Source organism: Petaurus breviceps, unplaced genomic scaffold, assembly GCF_028583685.1.
Source record: "Petaurus breviceps papuanus isolate PSGF00001 unplaced genomic scaffold, PetGlider_PUasm1.0 90845, whole genome shotgun sequence".
NCBI classification, from domain to species: Eukaryota; Metazoa; Chordata; class Mammalia; order Diprotodontia; family Petauridae; genus Petaurus; species Petaurus breviceps.
In genome coordinates, this window is record NW_027187359.1 from 21,502,025 (window position 1) to 21,522,132 (window position 20,108).

A 20,108-nucleotide genomic window follows, 5' to 3' on the forward strand; every position below is an offset into this window, starting at 1 on the left:
CCTTAAAAAGCTGAATTTGCCAGATGGAAGAGGAATTTCAAAAACTCACTGAAGAGAATAATTCCTTCAGAATTAGATTGGAGCAAATGGAAGCTAATGACTCTATGAGAAATCAAGATACTATAAAACAAATCCAAACAAATGAAAAAATAGAAGGCAATGTGAAATATATCATTGGAAAAACCACTGACCTGGAAAATAGATCTAGGAGAGATAATTTTAAAATTATTGGACAACCTGAAAGCCATGATCAAAAAAAGAGCCTAGAAATCACCCTTCAAGAAATTCTCAAGGAAAATTTCCCTGATATTCTAGAACCAGAGGGCAAAGTAGAAATTGAAAGAATTCACTGAATGCCTCTTGAAAAAGATCCCAAAAAGGAAACTCCTAGGAATATCATAGCCAAATTCCAGAGTTCCCAGGTCTGGAAATCAAAGTTTTAAAAACAAATGTTTGAAAAAAAAAATTGTTTTTTACATGCAACTGGGATATATAAGATATATAGGCACTGGGGTATAGAAATCTATCTTGCCCTACTAGAATGTTAGGGAGGATGTGGGGGAGGATATAAGAGAGAGCAGATTTGGAGAAGGGGTATTTAGTAGGCTCGATATCTTGGGGTAGGGATAGGGGAAAGACCGGAAAAATTTGCCACTCAAAATCTTGTGGAAATGAATGTTGAAAACTAAAAATAAATAAAAGATGAAAAAATAAACTTAAAAAAAGAATGTAAATATTCACTAGTTATTTAATTCTCAATCTGTGATTACATTGATATAAGAAACTCCCTCTCTACCACTGCAGATTGGCACCTGCTTTGCAGTGAGCTTGGGGCACTGAGAGTTAAGTTATTTGCCCAACATCACATACCAAGTAATATCAAAGGCAACACTTGACTCTAGGTTTTTCTGACTGAAGCTAGCTCTTGATCCACTTCTTTTCTCAACCTGCTTATAATAGTCTTTTAAAAATATGCTCATGTATTTACCTCTTTATTAAACAGCTTGATACCAGATTCAAAACAGGCTCTAAAAACGGCATCTTGGCTGAAAGGGAAGAACCTTTCAGATGCTTGGTTAAGTTCTCTAGTCCACATCTTTTGGAAGCATTGAAATCATTAGCACCAGCTGGTAAGTGTTTAGCTTCTGTAACAGAATTTAAGTTTACTTTATGCTAATGCTACAAGGTAATTTTTCTGTCCACTAATCTCTACAGACTTTCTCATTGCTTCTGTCTGATGCCATGCAGAATCCTATTTTTTATATTCTGTTGCAGCTGTTTGTAATATGAATGAGGGGATCCTTGATCTACCCTCAGATCTTTGCCTTTTAAGGCTGAGTGAAACCTTTGACCCACAGTCACTTTGAATTTCTTTTCTTTATTTCAGGTATTGCAGATGCACCACTTTCACCACTGCTTACTTGTATACCTCACAAAGCAATGAATTATTTTACAGTTAGAGAGAAATAAGTTTTATTTGGAGTAAACATAAATCCCTTGTCTTATGTTCTAAAACATTTCAGTTCTCTTGCACATGTACCTCTCCTTTCTACGTACTAATATTTCAGTGAGAATCCATTGAGAAAACAACACTTGCATTCTTAATGAACCTGATTCTTCTCTCTCAGAAAATCAAACAAATTGTTCTCCCAACATGAAAGCATGTGCAGGTAGGTTTGGCTCCATTATTGGTCCTGTAGAGTAGTGCCCTGAATGGCCTTAAATGAAGAGGGCTGTGCAGTAGTCACTTCTGTAATGTGCCCTAATAAGCCATGACTGCCATAGTTTTTCCATTTGAACAACCCTTGATTTTGTAGCTTGATCTTCTTTAGTCTTGGTTCAAAGAGCAAATCACTACAATACCAACAAGTACTGCATAAATTTTATAGAGAGAACATGAAACTATTATACAAAATCAGAACAAATCTACACACTCATCAAATCCCTTTTCATATGACAGATTCAGATATTCACAGAAACCTACTTCTCTTCATTTTGTTTTATCCCATTTACAATTCATTCAAATCACTGTGTGCCAAACCACAGCTTATAAATAAAGATGTAAAAAAATAAATAAATAAATTATCTTAATTAAAATTCTCTGTTTCACATGACTGAAAAACATAATTTTGTGGAAAAAATTGTTTTAGTCCATAAGCCAACAGATATTTGTATTGATAAAGTAAGTAATAAATGTTTACTGAATGAATTATTAAAGTAGGTACTGTCGTTAAAACAGCAACGTTTGTCTTGGACAAATTATAATTTAGATAATACATTTTTCCATGGCTACCAATGATGTCTTAATTGTTGAACCTGATGGTATTTAAGAACTTTAAGACCTTGATCTCTGTAGAATTTGACACTGTTAACCATTTCCTCCTGTTCACTGTCTCCTTGGTTTTCATGAAATTATTCTGCTGGTTCTCCTTCTGTCTGCACAGCCACTCTTCAGATTTCTTGATTAGGTCATCATGCATGATCAGAGACTCTGTCCTGGGTCCTCTTCTCTTTACACACCCATCTTGACTATCTCATTAGCATTCATATATCTATTACTCATCTTTATACAAATGAACTGCTTATTGGTCCAGCTTTAATTTCCACTGAGTTCCACATTATTGAACATTTCCTTTAAGCATCAGTGTGAAACAAAACTTGTCCAAAACAAACTCATCTTCTTCCCTTCCCCCTTCCAAACCTGCCCTTCATGGTACACCACTCTTCTAGTTATACATATTCAAAACCTTGTAATCATCTGAAACTCTTCGTCTCCTTCACAGTGCTGTGGGGATCAAATGAGATAATAGTTTTTAAAAAGCTCTTAGCACAGTGCCTGGTCAAGAGTAGGTACTCTTAAAAATGCTTATTCCTTTCCCTTCCCCAACCTTCCATCACTATCCAGTCAGTTGCTAACATCTTTTGCACCTCTTCCCTTCTCTCTGCTAACATGAACTCCACCTTAGTTTAGGCCAGGCCTACACAACCTGCAGCCTTGGGGCTGCTTACTGCCTGCAGGTTGCTTGTGGCTTGCCAAAGGATTTCCTCTAAGTACAAAGGATGTTTTTCTCTGCATTTTTCACTGGCTACCTGAAATCCTTTGGTGTGTTGCTTTAGACCCTCATCACCTCTTGCTTGAATGATTGGGACTGTCTTCTGATCGTTCTCCTCCCCAATCTATCCTCCACACTGATGCCAAAGTAATCTTCTGAAAATAAGTGTCTGACCATATCATTCTCCAGTTCAGAGACTTTAAGTGGCTTCCATCATACCTCTAAGATGAAATACAGACTCTGCAGCATAACACTGAAAAGCCTTCACAATCTGCCTCCAGCCTATGTCTCTAAGCTTCTTACTATATTCCACTCAAACTGACCTTGCTGCAGTTCCCAACATTCCATCCCCTACCTCAGTGTCTTTGCACAGGTTGTCTGTGCCCATAAACCTCATATGCACCCCATCCTCACCGCCACTTTTTACAATCTCTAGGGTTTTTTTTAAGGCATGACTCAGCCTGTGTGGTACTTCCTATGAGAAATCTTTATGAATTCCCCTCATTTTTAGATATGACTATGGACAGACAGTTAAAAATACTGAACAGCAGTTGGTAATGTGGTTCAGGACAGATTGTGGCTAGATATACAGCATTAGGAGTCTTATGCATAAACATTATGGTTGAACTCATGGAAGCTGATGAGATAACTAAGAAAGATAGTGTAGTAAGAGAGAAGACCTGGGACAGTCCTGTAGAATACACATGTAAGCATTAGTGTATGCATGAAGGAGTGACCCAACAGGCTACCTAGGAGTACTCAGTGAGGGAGACCATATCTAAGATGACATAGTGGCCACTGGTATCAAATACTGCAGAGAAGTCAAAGATAAGAACTGAGAAAAAGGCCAAGGATTTGACAAGACACCATTGGTAACCTTGGAGAAAACAATTTTAGCTGAGTGATGACTTTAGAAACCATACTGCAAGGAGTTGAAAAGTGACTGAAGTAAGAAAATGGTGGCAACAAGTATAGACAGCTTTTTCTAGGAGTTTGGGGGTGAAAGCAGGGAGAAGGAAAGGATGGTAGTTTTTTTGGCATGTTTATCAGTAGGGAAAATTATCTTAAACTACAATTTAGTAATCTATGCTTAGATTGTTTTGGGTTTTAGTCCATACCCATGATTTTATCAGCGTAGGAACTCTCTCCACACATACATATCTAATCTGTAATTTATAGTCTTAGCTGCTTGGAAGCACTGAAAGGTTAAGTAATTTACCATGATTGTGTAGCAAGTATGTCAAAAGTAGGACTTAGTGATTCAGTTGGAAAAGCATTGGCTCTGGAGTCAGAGGACCTGAGTCCAAATCCTACCTTTGATGCTTACCACTTATATGACCTTAGATAAATCATTTGGATCAGATGGCTATTCCAGCTCTTAACCTATGATTCTAAGGATTCCTGACACCAAAGCATGCCCTTTATCTATTGTGCCATTCTGCATCTCAGTTTTGACTACTATTTAAATAAAATTTTTCAAGTATGTAAAAGTAAAATTATTTTTTGATAAATCTTAGGCATTCATTTTATGTTTCCAATGCAAAGATGTCCTTTATAAGGAGAAACTCTAAGTGTTGTTTTATAACTAAAGTCATATAAAAAGTTGTGGGTGGACAGTGATTGGGACTTTAAAAAGATTGGAGAAGGCAGAAGATCATTAATTCTAAATCTTTTCCAGTGGGTCTTTGGTTGTAGTAATAAAAATGGTGAGTTTATCATCATATATCTTAGTGGCACATGTTATGAGTGCATAATCACAATGCCATAGCCACATTTGTCATTGACTTTATGGTGTCGTGGCATGGCCCATATAATGAGTTGATGCCTCAGCCAGACTAATTTGAAAGTATTCTAAGCCAAAATGTCAGGTTGTTATGCTCAGAAGTAACAGACTTGAACAAAAGGGAAAAAAATACTCATACCATAGTACAGGGGCAACCTACAGCCTTGGGGCCACATGTGGTACTCAAGGTCCTCAAGTGCAGCCTTTTGACTGAATCGAAAATTCACAGAACAAATCCCCTCAATAAAAGGATTTGTTCTGTAAAACTTGGACTCAGTCAAAAGGCTGTACCCAAGAACCTAGAAGACCACATGTGGCCTTGAGGCTGTAGGTTCCCCACCCCTTGTGTACAGTAGCTTGCATGGCATAGTGGAAAGAATTCTTGGATTTGGAATAGAGGATCTAGATTCAAATCCTGTCTCTGCTACTTCCTACTTTTGTGACCTTGGGAACAAGTGGCTTACCCTCTCTGAGCCTCAGTTCATCTGTAAAATGAAGGTGTTGGACCAATTGGCCACTAAGGTTCCTTCTAAATCTGTGATTTCTGTAGCACTTTAAGGTTTACAAAGGTGTTTTCTTCACAATCCTGAGATAGATTGAACAAGTATTACTGCCTCATTTTTAAAAAGTGTTTTTTCCTTTTTTTTTTTTGATGTCACCACTTCCTCTCCCACCCCAACCTTCCCTTATAAGGAATAAATTTCATTAAGCAAAACAAATCAACACATTAGCAGTATCTGAAAAATATTTGCCTCATTCCACACCTAAGATCCACCACCTTTCTGTTAAGACATGGGAGACATATTTGATCATCAGTCTTCTAAAGACAGCATTGGTCACTGCTTTGATCAGAATACTTAAATCTTTCAGTGTTTTTCTCTAAGACTGTGCTGGTTTTGTAAATTGTTTACTTGGTCCTGCTCATTTCATACAAACCCTTACCAAGTTTTTCTAAGTTTTTCACATCCATTTCTTACTGTGGAGTAAGAATATGATTCCATTACATTACTATAGCACAGTTTTTTCAACCATTGATAGGCACTTTCCTTCTAGTTGGTACTAGAATAGCACTAGAAATATTTTTGTGTACATGGACCTTTCTGTTTCTAACCATGGTTTCCCCATTTTACAGAATCAGAAATTAAGGCTTAGGGCAATAAACTTGGTCACAGTTACATGTAACTGGCAAATGTTGGGGCTAGGATCGGACTCCAGGCCTCCTGACCGTTTGGTCCATGCCATACATATTCAAATATAACATAAATTGGAGTTCTATGTAAAGACAATTAACTTCACTGCCTCCTAGGAGAAAGTGTTACAAAGTTAACATTCTGCATTTAGGAAAAGGTGATGACCTCGGAAGGAGAAGAGATCCTTTCAAAGAGGTGCCTGGAACTGGAAGGAAGACAGAAGAATGTGCGAACAGCTGGAGCGGAGTCTCGCCCCCTGGAGGGCACAGACCCCGCCCTCCGTCCCGCCTTCCCTGAAGGGCTCTGCGGTAGGGGCGGTAACATGGAATGGTGACGTATCCTAGGAGCTCTTGTTGGTTGGCTGAGGCAGCGGGCCCCCGCCCTTCTCGGAAGTAGCCGGGGAGCTGGGCGGCCCCAGCAGGTCTGGCTTGCCGCGAAGGTAAACATGGCGGCTACGGACGCAGCGGCACCGTCTGCGGGTTTGACCCCAGCCCCACTACTAGCTTCGGCTTCAGACCCGGCCACGATTCGGACCAGTAGAGGAGACGCCGCCACCTATGCGACCTCGGGCCGGTGGGGATTCGAAGCGGGGTTGCGAGGAAGCCGGGCTAGGACGGCAGGGGGAAAGCGGCAGCCCTCAGCCGCGACCCCGAGCCCGACTCCTGCGGGCGAACTGATACGGCCGTCGGTGTCGGAGCTGTCCCAGGCGGTGCGCACCAACATTCTGTGCACAGTGCGCGGCTGCGGCAAGATCCTGCCCAACGGGCCCGCGCTCAATATGCACCTGGTGAAGAGCCATCGCCTGCAGGTGAGGCCCCATCCGCCCCCGCTCCCGGCCGGCCTCTCCCCACCAAGGCACACGGGCACTCAAGCTCCTACCTGGGTACAGGCGAGGGTCGATGCCCCGGGGAGTCAGCTCCGGCCTGGCATCCCCCCCACACCGGCAAAGCTTTACTCTCCTCGGCAAACACAGTTAAGCTCCTACTGTATACAACCTCCTGAGCCCTGTGCTTGCCGGCAGCTCCAGCCCTGATCTGGCCCCCAGTTCCCCTCCCATCCCCCCCTCCTCTCGGCCTCAGAATGCACCGATTAAAGTCTGCCACAGGTGAGGCCTGGACCACGAAACAGCGATGGTTACGGTGCTCACCAACACTAAATAGCTGCACTACAGAGGTGTAAACAAAGTGCCCTCTGAGGGCGGGGGAAAGGTTGTTAACCATGCAGGGATGCGAAAGAGCTTTATGGAGGAGGCGGCATTTCATTTGGGTGCTCCCATCCAGGCCTGACCCTCCCTTCTTCCACTGGCCTGTCCACCTTTACCTGGACCAGGGGTGTTGGCAGGGAGTGTGGTCTGCAAATGAGTCCACCGGAAGAAAGCTATTGTTGGATTGCTAGAGTTGGCTGGCAGCAATGAGAGGTTTACACAAAGCAAGTGTAGCCTAGGCTTCCTCTCCTTTTTGGGAGGAGAGACTGGTTGTCAAGACATCAGCGAGGTACCTGCTGTTTAAGGACCATGGCCCAGGGTAGGAACTTAAGTCAGGATTTATCAAGTGCCTTTTCTGCAAGGCAGTGCGCTGAACTGGGAATACTAAGGCAAAAGACAGTTCCTGCTTTCAAGGAGCTCCGTTAAATGAGGGAGACAAGATAAATTGGAGATAATCAGTAGAGGGGAGGCACTCATGAAGAAAAATCCCCCCAAAAAGCTTCTTATAAAAGAGAATTTTAGCTGGGTCTTTAGAGAATCCAGGAGTCAGAGATGAGGAGGTGAAAGGCTTTCGCCATGGAGAACAGCTATGGAAAATGCCCAGTCGAGAAGGAGTATCTTGTGGTAAGAACAGCTAGGATGCTATTGTCACTGTATTTTGGAGTACTTGAAGTTGGGGTGGGGGGGTGTAAAAAAACTGGAAAAGGTAGGGAGCAGGGAGAACTACCTTACCAGGCTCAGAAAATTATAATTTTTAGTTCAAAGATGAGAAATCAAATTGTTTTTAGACTTAAAGTGAGAAAGAAACTAGAGTGAGTGTTCTCAGAGAGGATTTAGAGTTAGTTTAAAATCTGTAATGGTCTAGTCCTGTTTTCTTTAACTGACTTCCATTGTCTCAAGTGGCTTTGCCTCAGATAGCCAAGGATTCTGGTCATTTGATTCAGTGGGTTACTCCAGTCCATCTTTGTGCTACAGTTTTCAAGGGATTGCAACAAATATTCATTAAGACTCGGAGGCAATATTAATGAATGAAAATGCATATATTAAGCCCTGACTTTTCTAAGTTTGGTATAGTGCTGGGGAGACAAGCAAATTAGATAGTCCCTGGCTTCCAGAAGCTTGCATTCTGCTGGGGAACGCTGTGTACAAAGGAGAACTAGAGGTAAAAATGGAGGAGTGAAGGGGACAGGGTCTGTGAGCACAGCAGCATAGCTTAGGGAGTCTCCAGTTCCATTGGGAATAAGAAGGCCACATGACTTGGAGATGAAGGGGAAGTATTAGGCCCTGGACCCTCCTAGATATTAGTTGGCACGTCACTCCCAGAATGTACCTTTTTAGTAACTTGCGTTTAGCCCCTGTCTGGAATTACAGTAATAATCATAACTTTATGGCATGTTAAGGTTTACAAAACATAACACCCTGGGAGATAGATAGTACAAGCATTAAACTCCAGTTTTATTTTTAACAGAAGTGAAGTGACTTGCCTAAGATCACACAGGCAGTAAATGACTTACATTTACTACATTACTTTTGACTTGAGGTTTTCTGAGTTATAAGTGCAGTGTTGTTCGCATTATGCTAGGCTATACCATTGTTGTAGAGAGAGATGTGCCTCTCTAAAGATTTGAGCTAAAGTTAGAATATAAGAACTATTTTTCTGAGCTAGTTCAAGAATGCAGGTATATTTACCCATTTTTCAAAATTTCATTTAAAAAAAATGAACATGAAATATAAAGAAAACTGCAAGAGGCCAGGCCAGTCATTAGCAATCTAGTAAATTTAATGAATCTGAGAGGGAAAAGGATACTTTTGCAGAAAATATAATTTTTGAGTATGTCATTTCATTCTCATAATAATCTACCATGGAGTTTAGAAGCCTGCTTTTAAAGTAACTATCTTTTAGCTCCATTTCAGATTTGGCTTTTCAGGCCCATTTTGACTGCAGGAAAGCCCATGCAATTTATCCAACCTCCTTTTCTGAGTTAGATGAGCTTCTTTCAGTGGAAAGCAGGAACCACCTACTCTCAGTCTGCTTCCTAGGTGGGTGTATGTAGGTAAAGGAAGTTCCTTTTGATCAGTCAAGAAGTATTTATCTGCCTAATAAATGCCTACCATTCTGTTTACAGTAGGCCTGAACTGGGGAAATTTTCTTAATATGCAGTATAGATTTCTTTTTACATTTCTGGGGTCCTGGTTATAAATTATTTTATATTTACATATTACTCATTCAGTTAGTCATTGCCTAGCCAATTTGTGCTTATTTTATGCTATTCCTTCCTCATAAATATTCCTCCCCCCTTAAAAATGAGTCATTAATACCTTCCTTCCCCTGCTCGCCTCCAACTTTGTAGGAGTTGAATCTGTGTTGCTTGCTTGTGTTCAGAGGTTTTTATCCTTTTTTTGTTTGTTTTTTAAATGCTGATTTTTGTTTCCATGTTTTTGGAGGGGTGAAGGCAAGGCAATTGGGGTTAAGTGACTTGCCCAAGGCCACACAGCTAGTAAGTGTCAAGTGTCTGAGACCAGATTTGAATTCAAGTCCTCCTCACTCCAGGGCCAGTGTTCTATTCACTGCACCACCTAGCTGCCCTTGTTTTTTAAATTCTTGTCCATATTTCATGCCCTAAAAGGAATACTGGAAATCATCCAGGTTCAGCTTTATCTTCAGAGGGCTTCTGTAGATATCGGAAATTTTTAAGTGATTCGGTAAAGAGTAGGCAAAAGTGCCCATTGCTTGACTGCTAAACATTCTTTATTCATTATGTTTGGAGAGAAGGGGAAGAGGATAGTGCTTTGAGAACCTGTAAGCTTCTTTTATATTTTAAAATGTGGTTTATAGGTGCTTAAATTAAATTGAATCCAGAATTTTTAGAAATAGTTTGTCAGAAAAATAAAGGAGACTTCCAAGTTATTTGGGGAAGCTATAGATGGTGCTAAGGCTTGATTTGTTTTAAATTTATAGTAAAAAAATAAAAGAATGAACTATTTCTATTAGAAGTTTCCAGAAAGGAATGATGAAACATGATTTTCCTATAGCCATATGGCCCTTTTTTGCATTCAGTCTTCTCTTGTCCACTTTTCATTTTTGTCCTTCATCATTTTTCATTTGTACTAATAGACTATTAAAACTGCAAAAGACCTTAGAGATCATAAGTTTTGAGTTGAAAGGGCCCTCAGAAGTCATCAAGTCGAACACCTCAATTAATAAATGAATCCTTGAGATGTGACTTGCCTGAGATCATAAAGTAGAACCAGGATTTAAGTCCAGGTCCTCTGACTTCAAATCCAACACTTTTCCCACTGTACCAAATAATCTAGTTCAGTGTTCTAATTTTAAAGAAAACCCAGAGAGCAAAAATGACTTCTCCAAAGTCACACAGACCAAGTCTTCTGTTTCTAAATCCAGAACTCTTTCTGCTTACCACACAGATCATGTTCATTTCTCCAAAATATTTCTATTTTTCCTGGAATCCTAATTCTCAAATGCTAATTTTATGACATACATACCCCGTTCATTGAAAATACCTCAGAAACATAATCTCTTTCTGTGTATAGTTTGTGTGCACAACAGATATAGCACAGAAAATCTCACAAATACACTGACTCTCCTTCATGCATAGAATCTATGATCTAAGTTATACTAAGTCACATTTTCCTAACCTCTTTAGTGCCAAGCGTATCTCCTCTAACATCTCCCTCCCAAAGCTTGGATTTATTGTCCATGAGGCAGCCATAGTCAAAAAAAAGAAAAGGTGCCTGAGATCTTTGTTGTTTTTCAGTCTTGTCTGACTCTGTGATCCCACTGGGGTTTTCCTGGCAAAGATACTGGAGTGGTAGTTCTATTTTGGGGGGAAGGAGATTTTCTTCTCTAGCTCATTTTACATATCAGGGAACTGAAGCAAACAGATAAATGACTTGTCCAGGAGGAGGTTAGAAAGGTAGTGTAATAAAGAACTAGTCTTTCCTTAGAGGAGCTAGGCAGTGCTATAGAACCAGCCTTTGAAGGTTAAGGCAAGGAAATAACAATGGAAAAGCAGACTTGATCTGAGTTAGCTTTAATGGCACTGTTGTTTAATGGCAGGTATGTTACAGTCTGGGTCACGTTGAACATTTGGACAGTTGACTGTGGGTCTCTGTTTATTCATAGTTTCATCATTCTTCTCACATTAACATACTCATCATTCCATACTTGTATTTACACTAGCAGTACACACATATATCTTAAGACCGAAAGGATAAGTATGATAAAAGAATAATGAAAAATATTTTAAAAGCACATGAATTAGTGAGACTGGGTAAGTGAGATATTGTAATGAAGAATTAAGTCAGTGGATAGTAATTGAAGCCTTCAGGTACTTGTGTATAGTGTAAAATAAAGCTCTTGTAGCACGTGGGTTGTATTGTTCAGCTAGATTTTCCTTCCAGAGTGATTTATTGATATGAGGTTTTCTCAAAGGCATAGTTTATCTTGGATGAGCCTGTTAGGATGATTTTGACCAAATTAACTATACTAGCTGGCAGATTTTGGAAGACAAACTATCAACAGCAGTAGTGATATCTTATAGCATATGTGACGAGACTACTGGGCCTATACTTAAGTAGGAAAGACCTGGGTTTCGATGCAACTTCCGACACTTATTAGCTGAGGACAAATCACTCAACTCTCAGTGTTAGTTTCTTCTTGTGTAAGGAGGTAAAATAATACCCATAGCATTTAACTAACAGTTATTTTAGAGATCAAATTAGATAATGTATGGAAAGTACTCTGTAAGTTTTGAATTGCTATAAAATGTCAATGAGTCCTTATACAAGGCAATGTGCTGGGTGTAAGGGGTACCAAGAAATGGAAGATAAGTCCTGTCCTCAGATAAGTTAATATTTATTTAGAGAGACTGGCTATCTGCATAAAACTGAAGATATGCCTAAATGTCTTTAGAGGAGGGAAGGATCTAGGAGTGAAAGAGTATGGGCCAAAGAACACTAAAGGGAGTTGGAAGGGGTGGAATTATAAAATATGCAGTTCTTTTGACTTTTGACAACTTAATTCAAATATAAAATTGCATCTTTTACAGGATGGAATAATAAATCCAACAGTAAGGAAGGACTTAAAAACAACACCAAAATTCTACTGTTGCCCCATTAAAGGATGTCCTAGAGGTCCTGACAGGCCATTTTCACAGTTTTCTCTTGTAAAACAGGTATTTTAATTTTTTTTAAAGTACTTTTCTGGGTGGAAGAATTATATATGTTGATATGAATATCATGTGTTTCTGTTATTAGAAACTGGCAATAAACTAAGACATTCTGTAGGAGAAATTTTGTTAGAATGCAGCAGGCAGCATCCCAATGGAGAAAGTACAGGTATTAGAAAAGGAAGTTTTGGGGAGTGTTTTCAGGTTTGGGTGCTGAAGTAGAGAAATATTGGTATAAAATAGGTTGGGAGGAGGACCCAGAATAGGTTTTGAGAGATGAGAGTGATCCAGTGTCTCTCAGAGTATGTAATATTGGCAGAATATGTCCCAAGTCATAAAGGACCTTCTCAAAAGAGATATCTCTCTTAGAAGATAGGGACATGCCCCATTTAAAAAGTGCCCAAAGCACGTGTCTTGGGGGTGAAGGAATGGAATTGGAGGGGGAAGGGAATGATCAGAGAGGATGAAGGATCATATTTAGAGTCTTAACAGGATAGATCTGATCCTAGAAACAGTAGTAGGTATTAGTAACTTTCCTTCTCTCTTTTCCCTGCCCTCCACCCCCTACCCTTTACAAATATACAGGGTGTCTCAAAAATCTTAGCATAGTTTTAAGCTATTAAAGCTTTACACTGCACTAAGACTTGAGACACCCTATATAAGTAAAATAGGCTGGAGAAAGCCTTATGCAAGTGAATTGTCATTTATGTGCCTTCCTAAATCCTGCCCCTATTTGACTACCATTGTTTCTCCCCATCTAAAATCATTCTTGATGTCATTAAATTTATGATTTATTTTAAAATTTTGACCAGTTGTTTTAAATTTTTGTTCTCATGTTTTAGCACTTTATGAAAATGCATGCTGAAAAGAAACATAAATGCAATAAATGTAGCAACTCTTATGGTACTGAATGGGACTTAAAACGACATGCAGAGGATTGTGGCAAGACTTTCCAGTGCACATGTGGTTGCCCATATGCCAGCAGAACAGCATTGCAGTCACACATTTATCGAACTGGCCATGAGATCCCTGCAGAGCACAGGTATGAGGAAATGAAGTATGATAGAACTGTGGGCCAGCTGGGTAGGGTCTAGCCCTTCTTTCCTAGAGAGCTGGTTATTCCTGAACAGATGATTGAAGAAGAGACAATTTGCACTAGGCAGAGAAGCTTCTCAAAGTAAGGCCTTTTAAATGTGCCAGAGCTGTTTCAGCTCTTTGGTTTCTTTCTGCCACCTACCTCAGGGTTCTTTGTGGCTTATAGATTGGAAGATGTTATACTAGACCCTTTTGCTTCCAGAAGTTACAGGAGTTATACATGTTACAGTATGGATTGGTAAGTTATTTTAGTATGTTGCTGTGATTTTTACTTAGTTGGAAAGGTAGATTTTATATATTATCATAGTACAGAATTTAGAGATGAAAAGTATTCCATTACATGATTGTTTTCAAATCAATCCATGAGTCTCATGGAGAGGCAGCTAAATGGATAGAGTACTGAACATCGAATGAGGAAGACTTGAGTTCAAATTTTGCCTCTTGTACTGACCATTCTGTCATGAGTACATTTTTCAGCCTTCCAAGCCTCAGGCAATTCTCTAAAATTTATCTACTAAGTTATAGACAGGATGGTGAGAGGAGTCTCCACACTCACAAAATCACAGATGGCTTTCTCTGTGTTGATATCTAAAGGAGCCTGCGCCTTCTCTCTGTGTTATATTTTCTCTTTCTTCTGCTCACCTCAGTGAGACCAACCCTTTAGGAGATCTATCAGAATGGATTCATTCAATCAATCATTCAGTCAACAACCATTTGTCAAAGGCCTGCTTTCTGGCCAGGCTCTGGGAATACAACGATAAGATAGACAGTCCTAGCTTACAGAGAGCTTTGATATCCTAGGTGGGATACAGCATGTTCACAGCTTAAGTAAATACAGGATCTCTAGACAGAATAATTTCATGCTGATTGGGGAGAGGCACTCATAGAGTCAGGAAAGGACTCTGGGAATTGCTGGCAATTAAGCTGAGTCTTAAAAGGAGCCTGCAGATTCCAGGAGACAGGTGAGAAGGGCCAGGACAGGAGAGCCTGGGCAAAGGCAAGGAGGTGGGATATGGAATGTCAGGAATGGAGATCAGTAAGTCGGCATATTTGTCTAGAGGGTAGAATGAATGAGAGAGGAATGATATGTAATCCATTTAGAGAGAGGTTGAAGCCAAATCAGTGGCTTTTAAAGCTAACTAGAGAAATTTGTACTTTTATTCTAAGGGCATTGTGAATCATTGAAGTTTCTTGAGCAAGGGAAGGACATGATTAGACCGGTATTTTTGGACTGTCAATTTTGGTAGCCACATGAAGGATAAATTGGAGATAGGAAAGACTTTATGTAAGGAGACCAATTAAGAGGCTACTGCAAAAGTTAAAGTAAAAAATAAGAGGGCTGAACTAGAGTGGATGTGGTCTGAGTATATGATAGAAGAGATTTTTGAGGAGGTAGACTTCACGATACTTGGCATTGGATTGGATATAAGGATAAATAAGAATGAAAAGCTGAAAATTATTCCTAGGTTGTCGAAAACCTTGGATGACTAGAAAGATGCTGATTTCTCTTCCAGCCCCTTTCCCCCTCCATGTAGAAAGAGGGAAGTTAGGAGGAAGCCTGGGTGTATGTAGAATTTGAGATGCCTGTGTAAATGTCCAGGTGGAAATGCCAAACAGGCAGTTGGAAATGTGGAAGTAGAGTTTCAGGAAAGAGATGAATATATAGATAAAGAAGTCATCTTTGTAGAGATGGTCACTGAACCTGTGGGAACTGATGAAATCCCTAGGAGTGTAGAAAGAGAAGAGGGCTAAGGACAGAGCCCTGGGATGTGCCCACACAAATAGAGCAGGACAGGGTGGCCAGGTAGCACAGCGAGTAAGAGCGCCGGCTCCAGTGTTGGGATGACCTGGAGATCGAATCCCGGGCTCAGACACTTAGCAGCCACCCAGAAACACCTGGCCGTGTAACCTTGAGCAAGTTACTTAACCCCAATTGCTAAAAAAAAAAAAAAAAAAAAAACAAATAGAGCAGGACATGGATGATGAGCCTGCAGAGAAAACCAAGAAGGTTTGTCAGGCAGGGGGACAATTAGAAGAGAACAAATAGTTTGATGGAAACTCGTGAAGGACAGTTGAGGGTGGTCAGCAGTGTCAGCTGCTTTAGAGATATCAAGAAGGATGAAGCCTGAGAAAAGGTCATAAGTTTATAGCAATAAAGAAATCATGGGTGTCTTTAGAGAAGACAGTTTCAGTGGAGTGGTAGGGTCAGAAGACAGCCTGCAAGGGGCTAAGAAGTGAGTGAGAGGCAAGAAAGTGGAGTCAGGTAATATAAATAGCCTTTCCTGGACAAAAGTAGTTGTCCTCTATTCTGAAGGATTGATTGAACAGTAACAAAAGTTGTTGAGGATAAATCAGTTGCATGGACTTCAGAATAATTTTTTTTAATTCTATTAATGTTTTTAGGGACCCACCTGGTAAGAAAAGGAAAATGGAAAACTCTCTGCATAACCAGCAGTTGTCTGATAAGGCACTTGAATCACTGATCAACAAACCAGCTACTAGAACAGACACTCAAGACTTGGAAACTTCAGAGATAAAGCTGGTGGCTTCTTTGGAAGATTCTTGTAGCTCTGATGCCAGAAAGCAAACCCTTACACCTCCAAGATACACTCAGAAGTTGCTTTTGCCAAAGCCCAAAGTGGCTTTGGTTAAGCTTCCTGTTATGCAGTTTTCACATTTGCCTATCATTGTGCCTGCAGCAGACTCTTCAGTCCAGCCTATGGTGGTTGGTGTTGATAATCAAGGGTCTGTCACAAGCACCGTTCATCTGCTTCCTTTGTCAATAGGAACTTTGATACTAGGTTTGGATTCAGAGGGTTTCTCACTTAAGGAAAGTTTACCACTTTCAAAAATAGTCAGTCCCATTGCTGTTGAGCCTATTAGTACGGGTGTACAAGTGAATTTGGGCAAAAATCCAACTAATACTTTACAAGAATTAGGAAATGTGTGTCAAAAGAATAAAATCTCTTCAATCAACGTACAGACAGATGTATCTTATACTTCACAAACTCTCATGTCACCTTCACCTTGGGCCCCTCCCGATTCCTCTGTATCTTCTTGTTCTCAAACAGATTTAACATTTGGTTCTCAAGTTTCTCTTCCCATCAGTGTTCAGACTCAAACATTTTTACCCAGTTCTAAGGTAACTTCATCTATAGCAGCACAGACAGATACCTTTACTCATGCTTGTCTGCAGCCATGTGGGATCTCTAGAGAAACACAGACCAGTGGAATCCAGAGTTCAGCAGATGCCACACTGTCGATGAACCAAGCTGTCATGTGTAATGATATTTTCGAGAATGTCCATGCATACAGTGTTTCTACTCCAAGCATTGCAAACAGTACTTTAGTTACTGCCCCTGTATCTCACAGTTTGTTACCTCAGGATGGCTGTAAGAATTTGAGTCAAGATGTTGCAAAATCTACACCTGTTATGAACTTCACACAAAATAATATACTCCCATCACAAAACATGACTGATAACCAAACCCAGACAATAGATTTGTTAAGTGATCTGGAAAACATACTGTCTGGTAGTCTGCCTGGCCAAACTTTGGATAGTCGTAGTCTCCTGTCTGACAGTAATACCGGAGCTGACCCTCAGCTGTCATCTGGGTCAACCCAGAACACAGGAATTGATTTTGACATTGAAGAGTTTTTCTCAGCTTCAAATATCCAAACTCAAACAGAAGAGAGTGACCTCAGCAACATAAATACTGAACCAGTCTTAGAATCTCTGGATATAGAAACCCAAACAGACTTCTTACTGGCAGACAGCACCACTCAGTCTTACAGTTGTAAGGGGAATTCCAACTTCCTAGGCCTGGAAATGTTTGATACTCAAACACAGACAGATTTAAACTTCTTCTTAGATACTAGTCCTCATCTGCCTCTGGCAAATATTCTGAAGCATTCTAGTTTTTCTGTGAGTACTGATTCATCTGACACAGAAACCCAAACTGAAGGACTCTCTGTTGATAAAAATACACCTGACTTGGAAAAAGTCCAGTTGAATAGTACAGAAACCCAGACTATGAATAGTGGTTTTGAAACCCTTGGGAATTTGTTCTTCACCAGTAATGAAACTCAAACTGCAATGGATGACTTTCTTTTGGCTGATTTGGCCTGGAATACGATGGAGTCTCAGTTCAGTTCTGTAGAAACACAGACATGTGCTGAACTCTGTTCCGTGTCAAACTTCTAAGACATGAGTCCAAGTGTGGGGGAAATCATTTGGAAACTTCCCTTTGTGGTGAGAATGTGAAAGAATGGAGGACAACAGTGGTCTTATTTGTGTTGAATGTAACTGATCTTATACAGTCCCTTAGTTTCCTCAAGATACTTTGCCCCTTGTATTTGTAAACATGAACTTGTATGTGTTTTGTAAAGTGTCAGTGTCTATAAATTATTATTTTTTTAGTTGCTCACTGTTTCATTGATAGTAATAGCTATCATAGGTCTTATTTTCCTTTACACATTGAAAGTTGACATACAATTATTTTATTGAACCAAGTCTACTTGCTTTTGGTATAAACTGTTTTTGTTAGTTTTCAAAACGTTTTGGTCTTTGAGTATAGAAAGTGCTTTACTGGGGGAAAAAGAAACTAAATATTTGGAATTTTGCGCCTAAAACTTTTGAACAATGTTGACTCAAAATTCCTGTTGGTTCTTGAAGCTAGTATTCGGGGTGGACCGATGCTTTCTACTCCCTACCCTAACAGACTGTCAGATATATGTAGCTAGATTTAGGTAATGACAGCAACATTTTTTTAATTTTTTGGCTTGGGAACTTCACCATCTGTTTTCTAACTTATAGAATTAAAACAAACATAACAGCCCTGTTTCAGTCTTTATTAAAATAATTACTGTACAAAAGATAAAGTTACTACTCTGTGAGCTACTACCTAGGTATCCAGTACTTTTAAAATGGACAATCTCTGCTTTTCCACAAGGGATTCTCCTATAATAGTGCTCTTTAAAGGAAAATGATAGAAAGTGATGTTCTGTTGAAAGTAATTGTCACCTAACAAAATCACGAGCAAAACTGTGAAATCGTTTATTGATCCAGATTGGAATTTTTCATAAATAATCTCACATTGATTCTCTAAATGTCATAGACTGAGTGGTGCTCAAGAGCTACTTCCCAAAGCAAACAAAATGGATCTGAGTTTTTTTTCCTTTTGATGTTAAGGAATCCTGCCCTGCTTTTAAAAAACAACAACAATGACCCTTATCTCTCTCCTTCTTGGCTAAATAAGGGCAATAGTACAATCTATGTTTCTTTTTAAAGTGCCCCAATTTTTATATCTTCATCAATAGCCAACATCTCTATTAATGAAATGCTCTGGTAAGAGAATAATATTTGTGCCTTGGGGCTAGACATTAATCTAGAGTAGATTTATCCTAAACATGGTTTTTTGTTTTGTTGGGGGTGGGGAGAGGAGGTTGTTAAAATTTTAAGGCAAAAATACCAAATAGTACAGGTCCTAATATAAGTATGAGAAGAAAGGCATATAGCTTCAATAAGGAGAGCATCATATGTCTGATTTAGAAGAGAGATGATTCAAGGATATTGCTGGTGTTTTTCTTTGGTTTCATAAAATGTTAGCTGAGTTTGAGGAGTTGGAGATTCTTTAGTTTGACAGGCACATTTTCTAAGTTTACAAAACCATTTTATGGCCCTCCCATTAGACATGCTTATGCAGACAGCAGGCAAGGGTTTAGAGAAACATACCAAATCTCAGAAGGGAACTACTGACAGTTATATAAAGTTATAGTGTTATGCTGCTATTTCAGATGTCTGATGCAGAGGCCATACCATAATGATTTTAGGAGGTTTTAGTGATGATCAATAATTTCCCATTTGAAGCAGTTAAATTCATTGTGGTAGATGACAGGAAAAAACTGTGATTTGATCAGAATGGATATAGATATGGATTTCAAAACTTAAACATATAAAGCCTTAACTTAGCAATTCCATGTGTTCTTAGGATTGTCATTGCCTTAATGTTAAACTTGGCAAAGGAGCAGTGCATGTTTGTTTATGCCTTGTGTAAATACTGTATGTTGTGATCCATAGCTTGAAGAAGCACTTTGTTTCTGTGATAATGGATATTTTTTCTTAATTCAGCCAGTAGATATCTGTAGGAAAGTAAAGCATGTACAAATAAAAATAACAAATGAGGCTTGTTTCAAAAGCATTTCTCCAATTACCTGAATTACTCAAAAATGTAATAAAGTTCATTATAAAATCTAAAATTCAGTGATTAAAGAGAAGTCAAAATCATTTAAACTATATTGTTGAGAGTTCTTTAAGGTCTTTACTTAAACTTAGCTTATCTTTATCCTAAACTTTTTGCAAAAGGCTCATTTCCCAGTAAGTGCCATATTACTTTCAACTTTTGTTTTACCATGAAAATAAACATGCTGAGAATTTTTCTATCAGAAAGAAATGCTAAGTGGTATCTGTACAATTAATAAAAATTTCATTTTAGTTCTAGATGACAACTCAAATTTTATTAAGCAAAAAGTTTTAAATTTTATGAACTACTTGTTGGAAGACAACCAAAGAATTGCTTTGGCTGATAATACAAA

General features: G+C 39.3%; 2 protein-coding genes across 4 annotated transcripts in view; both read left to right on the forward strand.

Moving 5' to 3' along the window:
• The window catches only part of CENPN (centromere protein N), a 48,613-nt gene extending 46,516 nt beyond the window's left edge, over positions 1 to 2,097 (forward strand). For all 3 annotated transcript variants that reach the window (XM_069072220.1, XM_069072222.1, XM_069072221.1), the window contains 2 exons: positions 1,004 to 1,130; positions 1,388 to 2,097. In XM_069072220.1, the coding sequence (XP_068928321.1) occupies positions 1,004 to 1,130; positions 1,388 to 1,470 (210 nt within the window). In that variant the 3' untranslated portion in view covers positions 1,471 to 2,097. The remainder of the gene's footprint in view (positions 1 to 1,003; positions 1,131 to 1,387) is intronic.
• A 3,406-nt stretch (positions 2,098 to 5,503) lies between these two features.
• Positions 5,504 to 19,806, forward strand: ATMIN (ATM interactor). Its single transcript, XM_069072207.1, has 4 exons — positions 5,504 to 6,834; positions 12,300 to 12,425; positions 13,262 to 13,461; positions 15,918 to 19,806. Exons 1-4 carry the CDS (start codon positions 6,472 to 6,474, stop codon positions 17,716 to 17,718), a joined length of 2,490 nt encoding a protein of 829 aa, XP_068928308.1. The 5' UTR covers positions 5,504 to 6,471; the 3' UTR covers positions 17,719 to 19,806.
• The last annotated feature ends 302 nt before the right edge of the window (positions 19,807 to 20,108 follow it).